At 39.9% G+C, this 20,284-nt stretch overlaps 1 protein-coding gene across 1 annotated transcript in view; it reads left to right on the forward strand.

The window, feature by feature from the left end:
• Positions 1-20,284, forward strand: part of LOC107691135 (pleckstrin homology domain-containing family A member 7-like) — a 124,973-nt gene that overhangs the window by 38,744 nt on the left and 65,945 nt on the right. Inside the window, exon 4 of the mRNA XM_016489620.1 lies at positions 10,331-10,414. Within this exon, the coding sequence (XP_016345106.1) occupies positions 10,331-10,414 (84 nt within the window). The remainder of the gene's footprint in view (positions 1-10,330; positions 10,415-20,284) is intronic.

The following is a 20,284-nucleotide window of genomic DNA, read 5'->3' on the forward strand; positions in this document are numbered from 1 at the left end:
CACACCTGGGATCCATGAACCATCATGGGGAACACCTGGGACAAATTAAACATGGGAAAGGAACACCTGGGGAGCAAGACACAGACAAAACATGGAACAGAGTCTGACAGTAATATTGTAATATTTTACTACTTAAAATAAATGTGTTCTATTTGAATATATGATAAAATGTAATTTATTCCTGTTATCAAAGCTGAATTTTCAGCATCATCACTCCAGTCTTCAGTGTCACATAATCCTGCACCGGGTTTCGATTTTGAAACGCGCAGTGCTCATGTTTATTCAACATGTGCTAGTATGTTCCTCTCAAAGTCAACCTGTTCTGTGAGTTAGTGGAGAACAGCAGCTAGAGGCTAATTTAGTGACATTAAAGCTAACGCACTTTACCTCAGTATTTCACGTTAATTCGCTGTTAAGGTTAACGTAAATAAGACTCACCAGAGGAGCTAGCTGGCATTAAAGGGCAGCAGAACGTACAAACGTGTTTCTCGGTTTAACTAAGGTTTATTCCGAGCAATATAGGTGACCTTAACTTACTCACCAGTCGATGTTATCAGCCTTTTGGCGGCATTCCGGCTGTCAGTCAGAAAAAAAGGCTCTGGCCAAATCCCAACATACAAAAATGACACGATGAATAATGTTAGTTTGCTGTTAACAAGTGAAAACATCTTAAAATATAGCAGTTTTGCATAAAACAGAAATAATATACTAACCTTTCGTCGACTTAACGGTGCATTTCTCTTTTGTCCTTTTACAGCCACTTCCACCAAACAGTCAAAAAAGAACTCCCTTGCCATTGGTCAGTTTTTCGCGGGCAAGCTCACTACTGTAAATTGATTTACAGTAGTGAGGAAATACAGTAGTGACCGTATATTTTCCCATAATCCTTTGCGGTTTACAGTAAAATACTGTATACACATTTTACAGTATCTTACTGTACATATTACAGTATAATACTGTACTCTTCTAGGAAGGTAGATAGAATTTGCCCAGGAGGGCGGTATCTGTAATATGTACATTTTACAGTATCTTACTGTACATATTACAGTATAATACTGTTCAAATTACAAAAATCAGTTACAGTGTATCTATAGAGGGTCAGAAAGCTCTCAGATTTCATAAAAAATATCTTAATTTGTGTTCTGAAGATCTTTTGTCCATATAGTGTATATTGAATTTTCATCACAATTTTGAAAAATATCAAGACATTTTTAGCTACATCGTCCAACCAGATGTAAGGTCATAGACTTGAGTTGCACTCACATACCTCCTGCCTTATCAACACTCCTTAAGTAGCTCTTCTGTGTCCTTTCCCTGTGTAGAAACTCAATTTCAGTAAATACATGACTTGCTTTCTGTAGTTTGTCTGTGTCTGAGACAGTTGTAGAATTATGATACTAAATGTGGCATCTCATTTCATAGAGCCTCTCCCACTCGCCCGTTACTGCATACACAGTGCTGACAGCAAAATTACCAAAAATGACCTTTCCAATGACAGATTTAATGAGTAATCTGTTGGTGGGAATTTGCTCTTGAGGGATAAAACAGTTGGTATGCAACAGCTGGCACTGAATGGTTTATGGTTATGATGAACAGTTTAGACAAAAAGACAAGGTACGGTACAGTTGTTAGCTTGACGTTACATTTCTTAACAGACATTTTCCCATAAAAAACAAATGTGTACAAATGATTTTGCTGGTAAATACTGTGAAAGCCAGTACTATATAGAAGTGATGGAGCTCTCAGCTCCTATTACGAGAGATAGCATAACTTGGCATACTTTAATTCTACTCCAGCAGCTTGATATTTTTAGTTACATTTTCATTAGGGTCCACGATCTATTATTATTACACTGCAGGCAAGTCTCAAGAGGCAAAGTTTGGCTGCATCCCAGCATTCTATTACAAATCATCTTATGTACAGTATTAATATCTTTTATGTACCAATGAAACAAATCTGACACCTCCCTAGTCAATTTGCAGGTACTTTTTGCTGCTTTTGTTAGTATTTACTGTCCATCTGTATACAAACGTTTTTGTTGTTTTTTACACTTTTTGTCAGGTTAGAAATTCGACTGGTTTTGAAGTTAAATGCTGAGGTTATATCTGCAAAAATGCATTCAGCAGGTCCTAATACTGTGCAGAGTGCTACGGGTGGAACGAGATGAGAGGCGAGCGGATCCATATGCAAATCTTTATTTATAAACATGGTCAAAAACAGGCAAGGGGTCAGACAATAGCAAACAGGGATAATCCAGACAGGACAGAGGGTATTCCAAAACAGGCATGGTCGATCGGCGGCTAACAATATCCAGAGGGTGAAGCAAATGGATAATCGAAGACAGACAGTAGTCCAAGCGAGGTGCAAAAAATATCCAAACAGGGCAGGGCAAGAGGGTAATCCAACAGGCGGGCAAAGGTCTACGACACGGGTAAACAGGCAAAGGCAAGACAAGGCTAATACTGGTAGGCATGGCTGACGCGAAACTGATGTTTCGACACGGTGTCAACAGAAACACAGAAACACTGCTCCGAAGTGTGATTCGAAACACCTATGTCACATGACTAAGGCGAATCAAAGCATCGGGACGTTTCACAAGTGTTTCGAGACCCGAATCTGCTTTTGATCGACAGGGTCGGGAACAAACCACACAATCGCACATCTGTCTTAACCTAACTCCCGCAAAGTATAAAAGTGGAGTTAATGCTGCAGAACAATTAATATATTTAAATAAAAATCTTTATATGTAAAAAATGCCAGGCGTTGTGGCTTGATGTCTTTTATTAATGTTAATTTTTTCATGACCAAAATAACATAGTCACAAAGAGTTCATTCAGTTGTCAGAGAGATGTTACAACACCTTGCAAGAACAGAACAATAAAAACACAACTTTCAAATATTTATTATAATTATATACATGCTTCACCTGGGATTCGAACCTAAAATGACAGGTTTTGACAACATGCCAATCGTGCGCACTAACCACTCCCCCAACCCACATGGTGGATTGATGAGCACAACATATATGTTATAATTCGTCATTTCACTTAACTGATTCATTGTCAATGCTGTTTCAGAGCAATACTTGAAAATTACCACTAGGTGTCACCGTAGAGACGGGTGTCGAATTGTTTCGAAGCCTCGGCACATTTGCTTCGACTGTTTTAGTGTTTCATGAAGCCTCGCTCTGCCCACCACTAAATACTGGCACTAGACTAATGAACTGGCTCCGTAAAGTTGCTATCAACTACTCTGTGATAAATGCAAGCAATACTCGGCCCTGAATGATGGTCGGGGCTTCGTATTTATAGTGTGTGTGATTGGATGCTGGTGAGAGTGTAATCAGTGAAGTGGAGCATGGGAAATGTAGTCCGGGGTGACATGTAACAGTTTGTGTAGTGTGAGAGTCAACATAATAGAAAGGCGACCTCTGGTGGCGAGCAGACGGAAGACCACGTACAGGATTCGTGACACAGAGAATTCATTTTGGTGCTAACTGCAAATTTTAATTCAGTGGTTGCAGTACAGCCAGTGACCTCATACATAAAACCATGCATAATATTTGCCATATGTATATCTATGTGTATGTCAACGAATTGCTGCTGCATTGACCACTGTTTTGGCACGTTTGAATACAGCGGTGGTCAGGTGCTTTAGGAAACCCATTTTTGGAAAACACTGAGAGCAAGCCATCACAACACTGCAAACCATTGCCAAACATTGCCATTGAGCATTCAACATGCAAATGCATGTGTTGTATTATTCATTGTTTTTTTTATGTGGCAATGCTTGTCATTATGTTGTTAGAGGCATTTAAGTTGTCAGATGAACAAGACTGTCTAGAATAAATGGACTGAAATATAAGGCTGTTTTTCTAGTAGCAACATTTCAACAAAATTCCCAGAAATAAAGACAATAACAAGAAATGTTTTTAATACATTTGACAAATTTGACATTTATAACTGTTTCATCGTGTCATTTTTTAAAACTATTTTGCACTCTCTGCTTGACAGTAATTCTTATCATTAAAGCTCAGTTAGTATGAAATTCTTGCATTTTTGTATTCTGTAGAAAACTATATAGACTATTGTTCAGAAGTTTGGGGTCAGTAAGTCTTTTGGTCACACTTTATTTTAAGGTCCAGCTCTTACTATTAAAGGGGTCATATGATGCTGCTAAAAAGAACAGTATTTTGTGTATTTGGTGTAATGAAATGTGTTTATGCGGTTTAAGGTTCAAAAAACACATTATTTTCCACATACTGTACATTATTGTTTCTCCTCTATGCCCCGCCTTTCTGAAACGCGTCGATTTTTACAAAGCTCATCGGTCTGAAAAAGCGAGGTGTGCTGTGATTGGCCAGCTATCCAGTGCGTTGTGATTGGCCGAATACCTCAAGCGTGAGACGGAAATGTTACGCCCTTGCCACATTGTGATGATGCCCTGTCAGGCCGGAGCGATGATTCAAAAACATGAAAACCCATTATAAACGAGGCATTCGTTGCATCCAGTGGGGACATAATTATGGATTATAATGACTTATACTGTCTTTTTACGCGTTGCGTTGCATCGCATCGCATCGCGCCGCGTAAACATAAAACCATGTCTGCATTTACAGCGAGAATAAAAGTTACGCCTTCTTTCTTTGCGTGAACATTTGGGCGGCGTTATGCAAATCTTCCCACAGAGCGACGTAGGTATGTGGGGGTGTGTTAGAACGAGCCGTTTTAGGTAGGTGTGGCTGACTCTTAACTTTTATAAAGAATATCTCTTTGGATTTGAGACTTTAGTCTTAGCAACTTTACAGATCTTCTTTATGGACCAAGAGCTTGTAACACTCCAAAGAGAAAGGAAAAATTGAAATTGCATCATATGACCCCTTTAACTAACTATTAACTACAGCTTTTGCCCCAATAAGCTCCTAATTATTGCTGATTAATAGTAAGGTATTTTTAAAGGGATAGTTTACCCAAAAATGAAAATTTTGTCATTAATCCCTCATGTCGTTCCAAACCCGTAAGACCTTCGTTCATCTTCAGAACACAATTCACTCGTGATCGCTCTGCGAAGACTGACACAGAAGAGAAGAAATTGATGCATAAAGTCGTTAATATGTGTTTTGTAACTACTAATGAATAGTCAAAATGCTAGTCATATACATGCTAATAAGCAACTAGTAAATAGTGAGAATGGGTCCCTATTCTAAAGTGTTAATGTTTTTTTTTTTTAAGAAATTAACACTTTTTTTTAACAAGGATGCATTAAATTGACCAAAAGTGACAGTAAAGACATTTATAATTTACCAACCAAAAAAAAAAAAACAGTTTTAAATGAATGCTGTTCTTTTGAACATTTATTCATCAAAGAATTCTGAAAAAAATGTATCATGGTTTCCGCAAAAATATTAAGCAGCACAACTGTTTACATTGATAATAGTAATAAAAAGGATCATGTGACACTGCAGAAGGGCTGCTGAGAATTCAGCTTTGCCATCATAGAATAAATTACATTTTGACGTATATTAAACCAGAAAAGTGTTATTTTAAATTGCAATAATATTTCACAGTATTACAGTTTTTACTGTATTTTTTTAATCAAATAAATGCAACCTTGGTGAGCACAAGCAAGTTTTTCAAAAACATTAAAAAATCTTACAGACCCCACCCCAAACTTTTGAATGGTTTCAGTGTATGACTAATAACACATGCAGAAGGGTCATTACTTCCCAGTCTTTGGAAGATCTAGCGGCTCTTTTCAGGGGTCATCTCTCAGTGCCTTGACACTGACACAAGACACCACTACACCGCTGGCATTTTACCCTCCCAACCATACGAGACAACTAGACACTCTAAAGCCCCGGCAACAGAGACTGAGCGCTGAAGCCTAAGCCGTGAAGAGACAGGTAAACAAAAGCCTACTGCTGTTCTGCAACACTGTATATGGCATCAGAGGGACGCTTATTGATTGTAAGTGGAGACCAGGTCATGTTCACCATTGTGAAAATGCTCTCAGTGAAGTAATGGGGTCTCTTATGTACGGTTTTAGCTTACTGGTAAACAAGCTGCACTAACATGTTTTCTTAAGGTGGTTTGCAGGGTGTGAAGTTCAGGCTTGCTTTAGTTACATTTTTATTTCATCTGATTTACTGTTAATGTGCTTCTGAGAAATGTGAGTTTAAGTTTAACAAAGCTTTTAATGTGACAGAAACTTAATAATGTTAGTCGAATGCAATAATGAAACTACTCAATAAATCATTGCACAGCCTGTAACATTATATTAAATGGCTGTCATATGAAACATTTTTGGATGCACTATATAGCATAAATTGCATGCTGACCCTGGGTCAGTGTGTGGGATTTCTAACTGATTATGTGGTGATTCATTGTAATCAGGGGACCTGCATTAAATGTCAGAAGATGAAATTTGTATCTGAGCTTTCTGTACATTTCATCTCTCTCCCTCATTCGGTGTGATGTGAATGGGACTGACCTTGTCCCAATGAGAGATCCATTTAAAATGCTTTTCAACCTGCTTTGAAACACAGTGTTTAAACACAGCTCATCTGAACATTTTTAAATAGACACCACCTTTACACGCCCAATGAACAAATAATAGTTCAAGGCAATTCATTTTGCAGCTGCAAAACATACCAGCTGGCTTGTGCCAAGCAATATAGAGACAAATCCTTCACTTTGGAGCGAGTTGTCTGTTCAATTGAGAGATTGGTGCCTTTTAACAATTTGTTTCACATGTACGCAGTCATCTGACGTGCACTACTTAGCTGGATATAGTCTTGCATCCTCAGATAAATGAATGCATTTGTATTTATAGTCCTTATTGTCTTTCACTTGCAGTTTAGCTTGTGTTGTGCCAAGTTTGCTTGAGGGTCTCGTCAGCGGAAGACTGTTATGACCACTTGATCCAACTTCCAGTCATCATGATTCAGAGTCTTGGCGCAAATTGAAAAGTAACATCAAGTGTGGCAGTGACGTCTTAAAAAACAGGTGACAAGACAAGTTACTAAAGGAAATCAACAGACTGACTGAGAAATATTGACTTGCAGCAAAAAGTCTGGTTCACATTGAAGCTTATTCTCAAGGACTCGCATGCTAAAACAGCAAACTAGTTTATTTTGTTTTTTCTGCTTCCATTTATGAGGCATGTTTGTCTGAAATAAATTATACCACAATAATGAACCAGCCTAGAAAACATTTATTTAAATACCAGCATGGAAGAAAATGCACAGCATATATGTGACCCTGGACCACAAAACCAGTCATACGTAGCACGGGTATATTTGTAGCAGTAGCCAACAATACATTGTATGGGTCAGAATTATCGATTTTTCTTTTATGCCAAAAATCATTTGGATCTTAAGTAAAGATCATGTTCCATGACGATATTTTGTACTAATTTTTGATTAGTAATATGCATTGCTAAGAACTTCATTTGGTCACCTTTAAATGCGATTTTCTCAATATTTAGATTTTTTTGCACCCTTAGATTCCAGATATTCAAATAATTGTATCTCGGCCAAATATTGTCCTATCCTAACAAATCATATATCAATGGAAAGCTTATTTATGTATAAATCTTTACCCTTAAAATATACCCTTATGACTGATTTTGTGGTCCAGGGTCACACACACACACACACACACACACACATATATATATATATATATATATATATATTGCCTACCTAAACAATATGTAGATTGAGACCAAACCTAAATGTAGGTGTGCACAGTCTGAGGAAAAATCTAATTTGGGGGAAAATGATTACTATCATATTTAAATAACATATTTCACTGTAAAATTAAAATAATAATAATAATTTTAATTTGTACAAGAACAAGAGCTGCACTTCATAGTGAAACTCGCAGCACATACATTTAATTAAATCACAGCCTTTTCGACTTGATAATTGTTTAATTTTAGTTTGTTTTGCGTAATGGTGTAGCTCTACCTAAATGTATAAGATAAGGTGGAACTTCTAATGTGGCTTTGCAGCAAGACATAGCGAGTATTTCTACATGATCACATGAGTCTAAACAGGTGTGGCGATTATAGAGATCCCGGGGGCTCCTGTCAAGGATGCACACCATGTTTGTGCACACAAATCCTTTACTTACCGTGCAGGCTGTCAGCCAGAATTGTAAAGAGCTCCATTACAAACAACCGTAAAGTTTATATAGTCGCTGCAACGTGTGTGGCATCTCCATGCAGTGAATTATGGTCTTTAAATATATAGGAGCGACTGGAAAGGAAACAATGCGCTCTGACCTCACCTCTACCTCTCTCTGCCTCAGTGGAAGTGTAAAAGCATGTTGAGTTTACATGTTTACACTCTAGATGCACACCAGTGTGTTCTGCTGTTGAAATGATGCCTCATGACTTCAAAGCATTCCACTTCAGATAGGGAGTGTTTTACATTCATACAAGGCTTTGAGGTCAGTTTGTATCCATTTAAAAAATAGCTCGTATTTTGAGGGGAAAAAAATCAACACCCATTTTTATAATGCCTAGAAACTACATTTCATGTCTTCTACTTGGTTTAAATTTTATTTTATTTATTATAAATAATTTTAGAGCTCTTCTATGGCTATTCTGCGTGGCTTGTCTGCCAAACGTTCAGGATGTAGCGTGGGAGTTTATGGTGGTGGAGTCATGTCTGATACCACATGCTTTATCTCTCAGAGACCAGTGAGCTTCCTGTGCTATAATTGCTATCTCCAAGGCTGAATTTTTCTTGGCTCTTTATTACATCATAGTGCTCCTTCACACTCTTATTGTATATCGCTTTGAGTTAGCTCAAAGACTATATATATACCAAGAAACATTCGGGTTCCGGAAGTTAAAATTCCATTAATGTTCTTCAAAGGGAAATTTATTTTGAAACCTTTAAAGAGCTATATGTAACAAGGTTATTCATAAATGGTATATGCTTTTGTTGAAGCCACCAGATGCATTATTTTATTTATTTTTTTTTAATTATGGTTAAAAACTTCACTACCCATAATTCTGCAGATAAATCTCCACCAATCAGAGATTCAAAACAATCAAATTGCGTTAAAAGAATGCTTTCACTTCCACCCACTACCATAAAGCGCTGCAATTGATGTAATCGAGTCAGCTTCCTACGCTCTCAAAATACTTCAATATATATGCATATTTTGCAATAAATCAAAACTATATTTAAATATGGTCACACTTTATTTGAAGGTCCAATTCTCACTATTAACTAACTATTAGCTATGACTTTTGCCTCAATAAACTCTTAATTTGCTGCTTATTAATAGTCGGTAAGGTAGTTGTCAAGTTTAGGTATGGGGAAAAATTAAGTTGTGTGTGTGCACCATAGTGCCTTCACTGGGTACGACCGTTGTCATGTTGTGCTGTGCCACGTGGCAGCAGATTGAGGCTATCTACACTTAATGTTCTGAATCCATTTGTCCTGTTGTCTGAAGTAGCGCAACTGCATCTAGAATGTCAGAAATAAAACAGGGCTTTATTTTTCCGTCTGCGACTGAACAAGCCACCCATTGTAAACAGAATCACTGGTTATTATGGGTTCTATTTGTTTTTGATGTGTCGCGTCACACAACTTGCATCTGGTGTGGACACAATGTAAGGTTCTCTGAATACCATACATGTAAATCTAACTATAATTATACAACCATCGGATTTCCTATCAGACTACTTTTGTGTTCCTTTTCCAAACAACATCTTCAACAATCTGAAGATTTGAAAGGTGCTTTTTATCAGCTCAGACATAGATTATAGCGTAACTTTGATTACATATGCAAGCACAGTTATTTAGTCTCTTGTTCATTTCATGAAGCACTTTAATACATAGTAGAGACAATGCCTCGGTTGATATGGTGCACAGCGTATTTCTGCTGTGCAGTCGTCTCCCCCTCAAATGTAACAGACCACTCTTGATGTTGATGCAGTTTCCTAAAATAGGCACATTGGAAATACATGTCATGCTGACATGTTGCCAAACCTCAGACTATGTTACACTTAGAGTATAGACCTAAATCTTTTTCAGTTATAACTTTCTTTCTTACTGTTTGTATTATGGATGACATTAGGTTATATACTGTATATATGTTTGCATTAATCACTGGTTACTGTGTAAACAACATGATTAAAGAGTCAAACACCAGTGATTATCACTGGTGTGTGTGATTTGTTTTGTGATGGACATGTCTGAGAAAATCTAAGGTGTAGATTGTGCCGATGTTCAGAGTGTGATATGCGTTTTTGCTGCAGGGAAGCATAATAATCACCATGCTAATGCGCTTTGTTTTTGTCTTATCTGTAGCCATAACCAGAGGACGACTACATTCATACATCCAGTGACAGGCCAGATCTCTGCTGAGAATTCTGATTTCAGACTTCAGGACCAGTAAGTATTGTCTTTTGACATGTCTAGGTCATTTCTTTTTTGGTTATATTTATGTTGTCTCAAACTACAGTAGCAGCCTAGTTCTTGAGTTTGGTTTCTAATAACATAGATGAAATAATGAGACTTCATACGCTAAAAAGCTCAGGCCTCATGTCTCATGCTCCATGTCAATAAGGGCTTTTATTAAGCATTAGTGAATTGCATATGGGACCAAAATAATTCCAGCAGCATTTTCTCTCAAAACTGTATTTAAAGATTAAATATAACCCTATAATTTGTCAAATTTGGCCTGATGAGGGTTTAAATACAGTAGTAACATTACCAACTATTAATTAATTTAAAAGCTGATAATATATGCTGCATAATTAGTTTATTTAGTTAATAGACTTTTATCAGTAATTAACAGTGTTGGGTGTAATGCATTATAAGTAATGCATGTTATGTAATCAGATTACTTTTTTCAAGTAACTAGTAAAGTAATGCATTACTTATTAATTTACAAGACAACTTCTGAGTTACTTTTTCAAAAATGTAATGCCAGTTACTTTGTTTTCCCATTTATTGACTGGCAGCACAGTTGAATGGTTTGTTCGAGCTGCATCCTCTACTGTACAGTCGGAGGCTTATTAATTTTGGTCTGAAAGGGCATTTGCCAAAAATAGAACTTTTTATGTTAAAAACAAAAAAGCAAGCCCAGCACAGATGAGAAAAAGTAATGCAAAAGTAATGTAACACATTACATTCCTTCACGAGTTCACACTTACATGCGTAAGGTTATGCGTATTTGGCGTGCTGTCCAGGGAGAGGGCTCCGAGCTTGGCAAGGCTCCCGAGCCCGGGGCACCCTCCCCCTGTCCGGGGAGAGGGGTCCGAGCTCGGTGTCCAGCCCGGCCCAAAAGCGCTCCACCCGAGTGCTTCTCCACGTGCTGGGGTAGAAACTATGCTGAAGGTGCGGGGTCGGGTGGTGGAGGGATGCTGAAAGTCGAGAGATAACGAAGGTAGGACGTACTTGGTTATTTATAGGAGTTTTCTCTTGCGCTGATTGGATAAATGGTGTAATCACTAATGATGAACTGGCCGTGTTAATTATCTGTGGGTGCTCCTCCCGAAATTTGTTTATAAACATCACATAAAAAGTAACTAAGTAATGCAATTAGTTACTTTTTTAGGGAGTAACGTAATATTGTAATGCATTACTTTTAAAAGTTTGTCACGGCCGATTGAACAGAGGACTCAAATGCAGAGGATGATAGAACAATGTTTATTAAACTTAGGCAGAGACCACCCCCGAAGTAGAGGTGCCAAAAAACAAACATAAAGGATGTGTAAGGGAGCTCCAGAGCTGCCCAGACGAGCTCAGCGGACAGCTCTGCCTGAAGAGATCCCCAGACACCATGTCCACACAGGACGAGGAACGAGACCCGAGAGAGACAGCGAAGACAACGGAAAGCTGTCACGCCTCGTCTAAGGACACAATCAAACAGAGGTAAGCCACAAAAAACAGAACACAGCATAAAGCAGAACACAAAAGACAAGGCACGGGAAGATCTACTGACAATAAGAGGCAGAAACAGCAGAGATTATAAGGGTAACGGGAACAAGCGACAGGTGAGGGTGATCAGCTCATGATCTGTGCACCTGCGCGCAAGATCAGCACTAATTGCACAGGTCACAAGCTGCAGAAAGAAGACAGGACAGCACAGACAACAGGGGGAAGCCGATGGTGCACCCTGAACCGTGACAGTAGCCCCTCCCTCAGGTACGCCTCCTGGCGTCCTCGGAGGACTCACCAAGATGCAGATGGAATTGGTCAATGAGAGAGCGATCCAGAATGTCACAAGCCGGAACCCAGCACCTCTCCTCCGGACTATAGCCCTCCCAGTCTACCAGATACTGATGGCCTCTACCCCTACGTCTCACATCAAGGAGCCGACGTACAGTATAAGCTGGCGACCCCTCGATGAGTCTAGGAGGCGGAGGGGCAGAGGTTTGGGGTTGAAGGGGGGAGCGAATGATGGGCTTGATCTTGGAGACATAAAAAACCGGGTGGATATTCTTAAACTGGGGGGTAAGTTTGAGTCTGACGGACACCGGACTGAGCACCTTGGTGATGGAAAATGGTCCAATAAACTTGGGTCCCAGTTTTCGTGAGGGAAGTCTGAGAGGAATGTCCTGGGAGGACAACCAGACCTTCTGACCTCACACGTAAAGTGGGGGCTTAGTGCGGTGATGGTCCACAGACACCTTGTTCCTGTTGCCAGTCCAAGTGAGGGCTTCTCTGGCGATCCTCCACGTATGGAGGCATCTTTGAATAAACGCCCTCGCTATTGGCAATTTGGGGAGGGGGATAAAATGGGCCGCCTTCGAGAACCTGTCCACCACAGTAAGGACTACCGTGTTGCCACTAGATGAGGGTAGGCCTGTGACAAAGTCCATAGCTATGTGTGACCAGGGCCGTGAAGGGACAGGCAGCGGCTGGAGTAGCCCTGCTGGGGGTCGATTGGAGCCCTTACCCACAGCGCAAACCGGACAGGCCGGTATCCATTCGGATAACTTCGGGCAAAAGAATAAATCCCAGGAATGGAACCGACCGTGCGTGAAACTCGCACTTCTCCACCCTGGCGAACAAGCGATTCTCAAGCAGCCGCTGGAGCACCCGCCTGACGTGCTGGACATGGTCGCGCTCGTTCTGGGAGAAGATCAGGATGTAGTCGAGGTAAACAAAAACAAACCAGTCAACCATGTCCCAGAGCACGTCATTGACGAGTGCCTGGAAGACCGCCGGAGAGTTAGAAAGCCTGAACGGCATGACCAAATACTCAAAGTGCCCAGTAGGGGTGTTAAAGGCGGTCTTCCATTCATCCCTCTCCCTAATCCGAACTAGATGATAAGCATTGTGGAGGTCCAACTTTGTAAAGATGGTAGCCCCCTGCAAGAGCTCGAAGGCCGATGACATCAATGGCAAAGGATAACGATTCTTCACCGTGATGTCATTCAAACCCTGATAGTCTATGCAGGGGCGCAGCGATCCATCCTTCTTCTCCACGAAGAAGAACCCCGCCCCAGCCGGAGAGGAAGAGGGCCGGATGATACCAGCTACCTGAGAATCGTGAATATACTTCTCCATGGCCTCCCTCTCAGGTCCAGTAAGAGAGTAAAGACGCCCCTTAGGTGGAGAAGTGCCAGGCAACAGATCTATCACAGTCATACGGGCAGTGCAGAGGAAGAGATGAAGCTCGGGACTTACTAAAACCCGCTCTCAAGTCATGGTAAGCCTCCGGTACCTTCGACAGGCTCACCAAATCCTCCTGCAACACAGAACAAGACATTACAGGGGAAAACACGGGACCCAAACATTGTGATAAACAAAAAGGGCTCCAGGCAAACACAGAATTAAGAGCCCAGTCAATGTGAGGGTTATGCTTGACCAGCCAGGTGTGTCCCAAAACCACTGGAGCAGTGGGAGAGTGAATGAGGAGGAAACAAATCTCCTCAGCATGATTGCCTGAGAGGGTGAGAGTAATAGGTTTAGTAGAATGAGCAATTCTGGTGAGAAGGGTGCCGCAAAGGGTCCTGGCTGAAATGGGTTCGGCCAGAGCCACAGGTGAAATACCCAAGCGTGCGGCCAGCCTGGAGTCCATAAAATCGCCCTCCGCTCCAGAATCAATAAAAGCAAACACCTGATGAATGGACCCATTAAACTGTAACAAGACTTGGAGAACGGAACAACCACCAGAGTGCAGCCGAGTATTGGTGACGCTCATCGTGCGCCCTCCCTTACACGGTAAGCGCCGCCCCTTAGCAGGACACGAGGCCGCCATGTGCCCCTCCTCCCCGCAATAGAGACAGAGGTTGTTGTTGAGACGATGACGCCGCTCCGTGATAGTCAGCTGAGCTCTCCCGATCTGCATAGGCTCCTCCTCCGGAAAGACAAGACGCTGAGATGGTGTGTCACTTGCTGTTCCTGTGACAACCCTGGAAAGTGGCTTGTGAGAAGACACGCCCCTGCGATGCCGGGCACGGAGAGCAATCCGATTGTCCACGCGAATGGCGAGATCAATTAATCCATCTAGACTGGGGGGCAATTCCAGAGAATAGATCTCGTCCTTGATGTACTCGGCCAGTCCATGAAGGAAATGATCCCACTGCTCCTTGGCATTCTAGCCACAAGACGTGGCGAGAGTGCGCCAGAGCGGAACGGTCGAAAACCTTGTGGAGCTCCTTAGAAAATTCCTCAAATGAAGTATAACAGTACTGTTCATTGTCCCACATAGCCGTTCCCCACTCTCTCGCTTGGCCGACCAGGAGCGTGATGGTGAAGGCCACCTTAGATTGCTCCGTGGGAAAACAGGAGGGCTGGAGTTAAAAAATCTGTGAGCATTGAGACAAAAACGAACTATAAGAATTAGGCTCAATGGAGTACGGAGCAGGTGGATTAAGTCATGGTTCGGCGCGACGAGGAACAGCTATATCAGGGTCCGGTGGAGGCGTTACAACAGGAGCAGCAGGAGGGTTGATTTGCAACTGATCAAGCCATTCGGTGAGCTGGTTGAGCTGGAGAGAAATCTCAGAGAAGGCGTGGTAAGACGCGGGGAGCTCCTCCTGCTTCTGACCCAGTAGAGCGCCTTGCTGCACCAGGGCAAGGCGTAAATCGGTCTCCTCTGAGTATATAGTGTGGTCAGTAGATTCTGTCACGGCTGATTGAACAGAGGACTCAAATACAGAGGATGAGAGAACAACGTTTCTTAAACTTAGGCAGAGACCACCCCCGAAGTAGAGGTGCCAAAAAATAAACATAAAGGATGTGTAAGGGAGCTCCAAAGCTGCCCAGACGAGCTCAGCGGACAGCTCTGCCTGAAGAGATCCCCAGACACCATGTCCACACAGGACGAGGAACGAGACGAGATCCGAGAGAGACAGCGAAGACAATGGAAAGCTGTCACTCCTCGTCTTAGCATCCTGGACACAATCGAACAGAGGTAAGCCACAAAAAAACAGAACACAGCATAAAGCAGAACACAAAAGACAAGGCACGGGACAATCTACTGACAGCAAGAGGCAGAAACAGCAGAGATTATAAGGGTAATGGGAACAAGCAACAGGTGAGGGTGATCAGCTCGTGATCTGTACACCTGCGTGCAAGATCAGCACTAATTGACCAGGTAACAAGCTGCAGAAAGAAGACAGGACAGCACAGACAACAAGGGCATGCCGATGGTGCACCCTGAACCGTGACAAAGTTACTTTCCCCAACACTGGTAATTAACTAGGAATATTTCCTATTTTTATATTCTACACTACCATTCAAATATTTGGGGTCAGGGACAAGGATGCAATAAATTGATCAAACACGACAGTAAGGATTTTTACATTGTTACAAAAAATTACATTTCAAATGTTCTTTTTAACTTTATATTCATCAAAGAATTATGGATAAAACATATCACGTTTTTCATTAATCAGCATAACTGTTATTAACATTGCTAAATATTTCTTAGACATCAAATCAGCATAGAATGATTTCTGAATGATCATGTGAAAAGTGTAGCTGCTGAAAATTCACAGAAGTAGATTGCAATTTAAAATCTATTAGTCAACATTTGAAGTGGATCAAAAACCTTTCATCACAGTTGTCCTAAAACCTAAAACCAAAATGCGTTCTTGTCTTAGGACAACTTTGATGAACTTTTTTGATCCACTTCAAATGTTGACTACTGTATATTAAAATAGAAAACAGTTAAACAACCTAAATAGTAAATACATTTTACAATATTATTGTTTTTACTATATTTTAATCAAATAAATGCAGGCGTGGTGAGCTTAAAATACTTTTCAAGCATTTTAAAAAATCATTCAGTTATGATATATCATATTCATGATCTATATGTTGGCAGATACAGAGCTGGAAGGATACAGCTGGCTTAAGTATCACATGTCTCTACTGGCATTTGTCAATAGTCTCACTCACTCAGATCCCCTCTTGGTGCTGTCAAGTTGTAACTTATATTACAGCTGTCTGTTTTCTCAATCATGCACAAAGGGCACTTGGGTTGTTATGCTCTTCATCAAGAGATTCATTCAGTCGTATTCCTTATCAAAGACAAACTTAAATTTTGTCCTGTCATTTAATGCTGTTAAGAGATACAGCAATATCTTTCAGGTTATGTTAGGGAACCTCATAATAACGTTACACAATCCAACAGCTCTAGTGAGAGAAGGATCTGCCATTAGAACATTGTGTCAACAGCTGCCCACTGCTCTTATCTAGCCTGGATCTCTCTAAAAGCAGCTCATATTAGTGTGTATATTACAAAGACTGGGCCGCTCTTAGCATCTGTCTGCGAGAGGGAGGCTGCCATGTCCTAATGGATGCATCTCATTAACAGCTGTGTGGGTGCATGAGGCTTTCTGAGAAATGCAGGTAATGTGTCATTGGCTCTTAATGTATGTAAGCAGACCAGGCACATGCTGGAAAGAGCTAATATGTGCTGTAGGGATCATATAATAACCAAACTACTATACGATATGCAGAATATGAGGACATGTTGTTCTGGTAGAACTTGTTCTCTTTTGAAACTTTTATTTAAGTATAATTCTGAATCAGTTTTAACTTTGGTTTAACTTTTTGGTGAACAGACTTTGGAGACAACTCATTTTGCAGTATTTTTACTACAAACATATAGAATGCTATTACTCTTCTAAGCAATAATACATTTTCCTGGTAGAAAACATGCAGTAACATCTTATATTGACAGACACTGGTGTTCAGACTCTGGTGACCCCAGCCATATCTAATATATCATAGAGACATTGAGAGGGCTCATTTGGCTTGGGACGGTACACAGGCCCTGTATGGGGCCCCAGAGGCCCCTTGACATATCTAAGCATCAGAATATCCCAGAATATCCCAAATTTAATATCCCATTTTGGTGTTATGTACTATTATTGTATTAGTTGATATTTTGAATTAGCATTTATTTTGATGTTTTCCATTTTTATTTTAGTAGTGTAAGTTTTAGTAATTTTATATGTGCTTTTGTAATTTTATTTTTATTTTTTTATTTCCAGTTAGCTTTAATATATTTTTATTTCAGTTTTGATTTTACTTATTTCAGTTAGCTGCTGAGGCAGTTGAATTAATTCTTATTTATTTCAGGCAATTCGACATTTCAAATGTAATTTTTTTTATCTAATATTTATATTTATTTTACATCAGCTTTATTTCAATTACAGAAAGCAATTAATAGTTTTAGTTTTAATAAAAAATAACGTAACTGCCAGAGACAGTCACAGTCAGATTGTATCAGTTATATTTTAGGCAACCTGATCTCATGACAAAAACGTACCTGTGGGAACTTTTTCGCAAAACGTGAAATATGTACGAATGAGTACATATCACTGCAGTTTCCAACAGAAATGAACACTAGAGACGGTCAAACAGTGAGCACTTTTAATTGTTTTAGTACACAGTTATGATTACAGCTCCATATATTTCGCCTTCCGGACATAACAAGCTTGCTCGATAGCTCAGCCGGCCCGGAATTGGACTTAGGATGCGGAATCCTTGGGTATGAATCCCGTGAAAAACATTACTCACGATGAAAGAGCTGAAAGATGAGACATTGAAAAACAAGCTAAAACGGCAGGCTTGTGATTGCGTTTTTACGCCACGTTCGCTTTTGTTCATACTATCGGGTAGGTTTAGGAGTAGTGCAGATGGTACGTTATTTTAAAACGTCACGGAGCATTAGAGTTATAGTGCCACTCAACGGACATTTCAATTCAGAACTGCGGTGACACATACAAAACCAATGTCACATAAAACGTACCATATGTACGTTCATCTGTTCCGGGGGAAAATCCAAACACTCTTTTAGCGCCACTCAGTGGACATTTCACATCGATTATGTCACGAAAGGTACATGGCGCTACGTATTTCACGTCTTGCAAAAACGTTCCCACAGGTACGTTTTTGTCATGAGATCAGGCTCATTTTAGGCTAGCTTTAACCATCAATATTTTCATATCTAAAAGATTTCTAAACTTCAAAAGCAATGCTTTTAGAAATACTGATCCCTTCATGCCAGTGCTGCGCCATGCTGCTATACCATGCTGATTCTTTCCACACCTTTACTAAGAGCCACTGAATAAAAGGTGCTAGAGAGGTTTGCGTGCCCAAAGCCCACGGATTCGTCAAATGTGCATATCTAGAAGGACAGTCTGTTTTTTCTGTTTCTTTTGTATGTTGGCTCTTTGTATATCTGGCCAGCTGTTCTAAGAATCTAAGTGTGAGAGTCGTGCTGTGAGGTTTCCTCAACCATCTCCCTGCTGTCTCTACCTCTTATATAAGGCGAATCTGATTAAAATTAAAAACAGACATATGCTATACAGGTTTATGTTAATGGTTTGAGTTATGGTTGGTTATAACTAGAATATAATGGCATTTTATGGTAGTGACGTTTACAGAGTATAGTATAAGAATAGTTTGAAGAGGACAGAAATAGTATATGTTGCACTGTTCTTATTATTTGAAATAAGGTCAGAGTGTAATGAAAGCACAACCTTTATTGTTGTGTTGGCAGTAGATTGTAATTACTTACTGTTGTGGTCCTTGTAGACAGTTTCCTTTGTAATTATGCCAGCTGGAATCAGTAGATGAGACATTTTATCTATAAACACTCAGAAAAAGGTGCAATGTGTGTATAGTTTTTAGTCAGGCGGTGCTTTTGTGATAAAGGATAGAAAGAGAGAACCGATTTAACATGCTGACTAAAAGCTGGAATACACTACACCACTTTTAAAATCTGAACAGATTTTAAAACACTAGGCATCATGCACTTTTTGATTTTGTAAACAGTTGCAGCAGAAAAAATGGGCATTGCACACTAAATGACTGAGGATCATACACTACTAAGTGGTTCTTTCCTAGTTTGCAGTCTGTGTGTCTGACTTAGTTTCTTACTTAGTTTTGATAGTTGGATTTTTTTTTTTTAAAGAAATGTATATTTTATTCAGCAAGGATGCATTAAAGTGTCAGAAAAGGCATAAAGCATAATTGAACTTTCTATTTATCAAAGAGTCCTGAAAAAGGTTATCATGGTCTCCACAAAATATTAAGCAGCACAAATGTTTTCAACATTGATTATAATAAGAAATGTTTGAGCACCAAATCAGCACATGAGAATGATTTCTGAAGGATCATGTGACACTGAAGACTGGAGTAATGACTACTGAAAATGTAGCTTTACCAACACAGGAATTAATTACATTTTAATATATATTCAAATAGAAAACAGTGATTTTAAATTATAATACTATTTCACAATATTACAGTTGTTACTGGATTTTGATTAAATAAATGCAGCCTTGGTAAGCTGGTCTTCTTTTATTTATTTATTTTTTTACCTTTCTCAAACTTTTAATGGTAGTGTATTCCTTACTATTAAGATGCAGAAGTTTTACTCAAAACTTTGAAAGGTATTGAAGATGGACTCTGCCAAGCAATGCCATATGTGTCCTTTCTTTTTGAGGTTGGTTTAAACCAATGATTTGATTAACTAATTGGACAAAAAGGAGAGTTAGGACGATGCGGAGTTAGGACAATTCTAGGGGCCCATGCACTTTTAGGGCCCCCAGAGATTTGTTTTATTAGTAGTAACAGTAGTAGTAGTAATGTAATGGAAATTATAAATGTATCTACCAAAGAGTTACAAATAAAACAAAATTACGGCTTATTTCTGCATTTCCGGCAATATTATCTCCCCCCATTCACTGCATGGTTTCATCCCGTCCTAAGTAGCCTAGAGTCACTGAGTGAGATCAGATGGTAAACTGTCAAATTAGAGATGTCTTCGAGTTCGAGGGGGGCGCA

This window comes from Sinocyclocheilus anshuiensis, unplaced genomic scaffold, assembly GCF_001515605.1.
Source record: "Sinocyclocheilus anshuiensis isolate Anshui unplaced genomic scaffold, SAMN03320099.WGS_v1.1 scaffold2, whole genome shotgun sequence".
NCBI lineage: Eukaryota > Metazoa > Chordata > Actinopteri > Cypriniformes > Cyprinidae > Sinocyclocheilus > Sinocyclocheilus anshuiensis.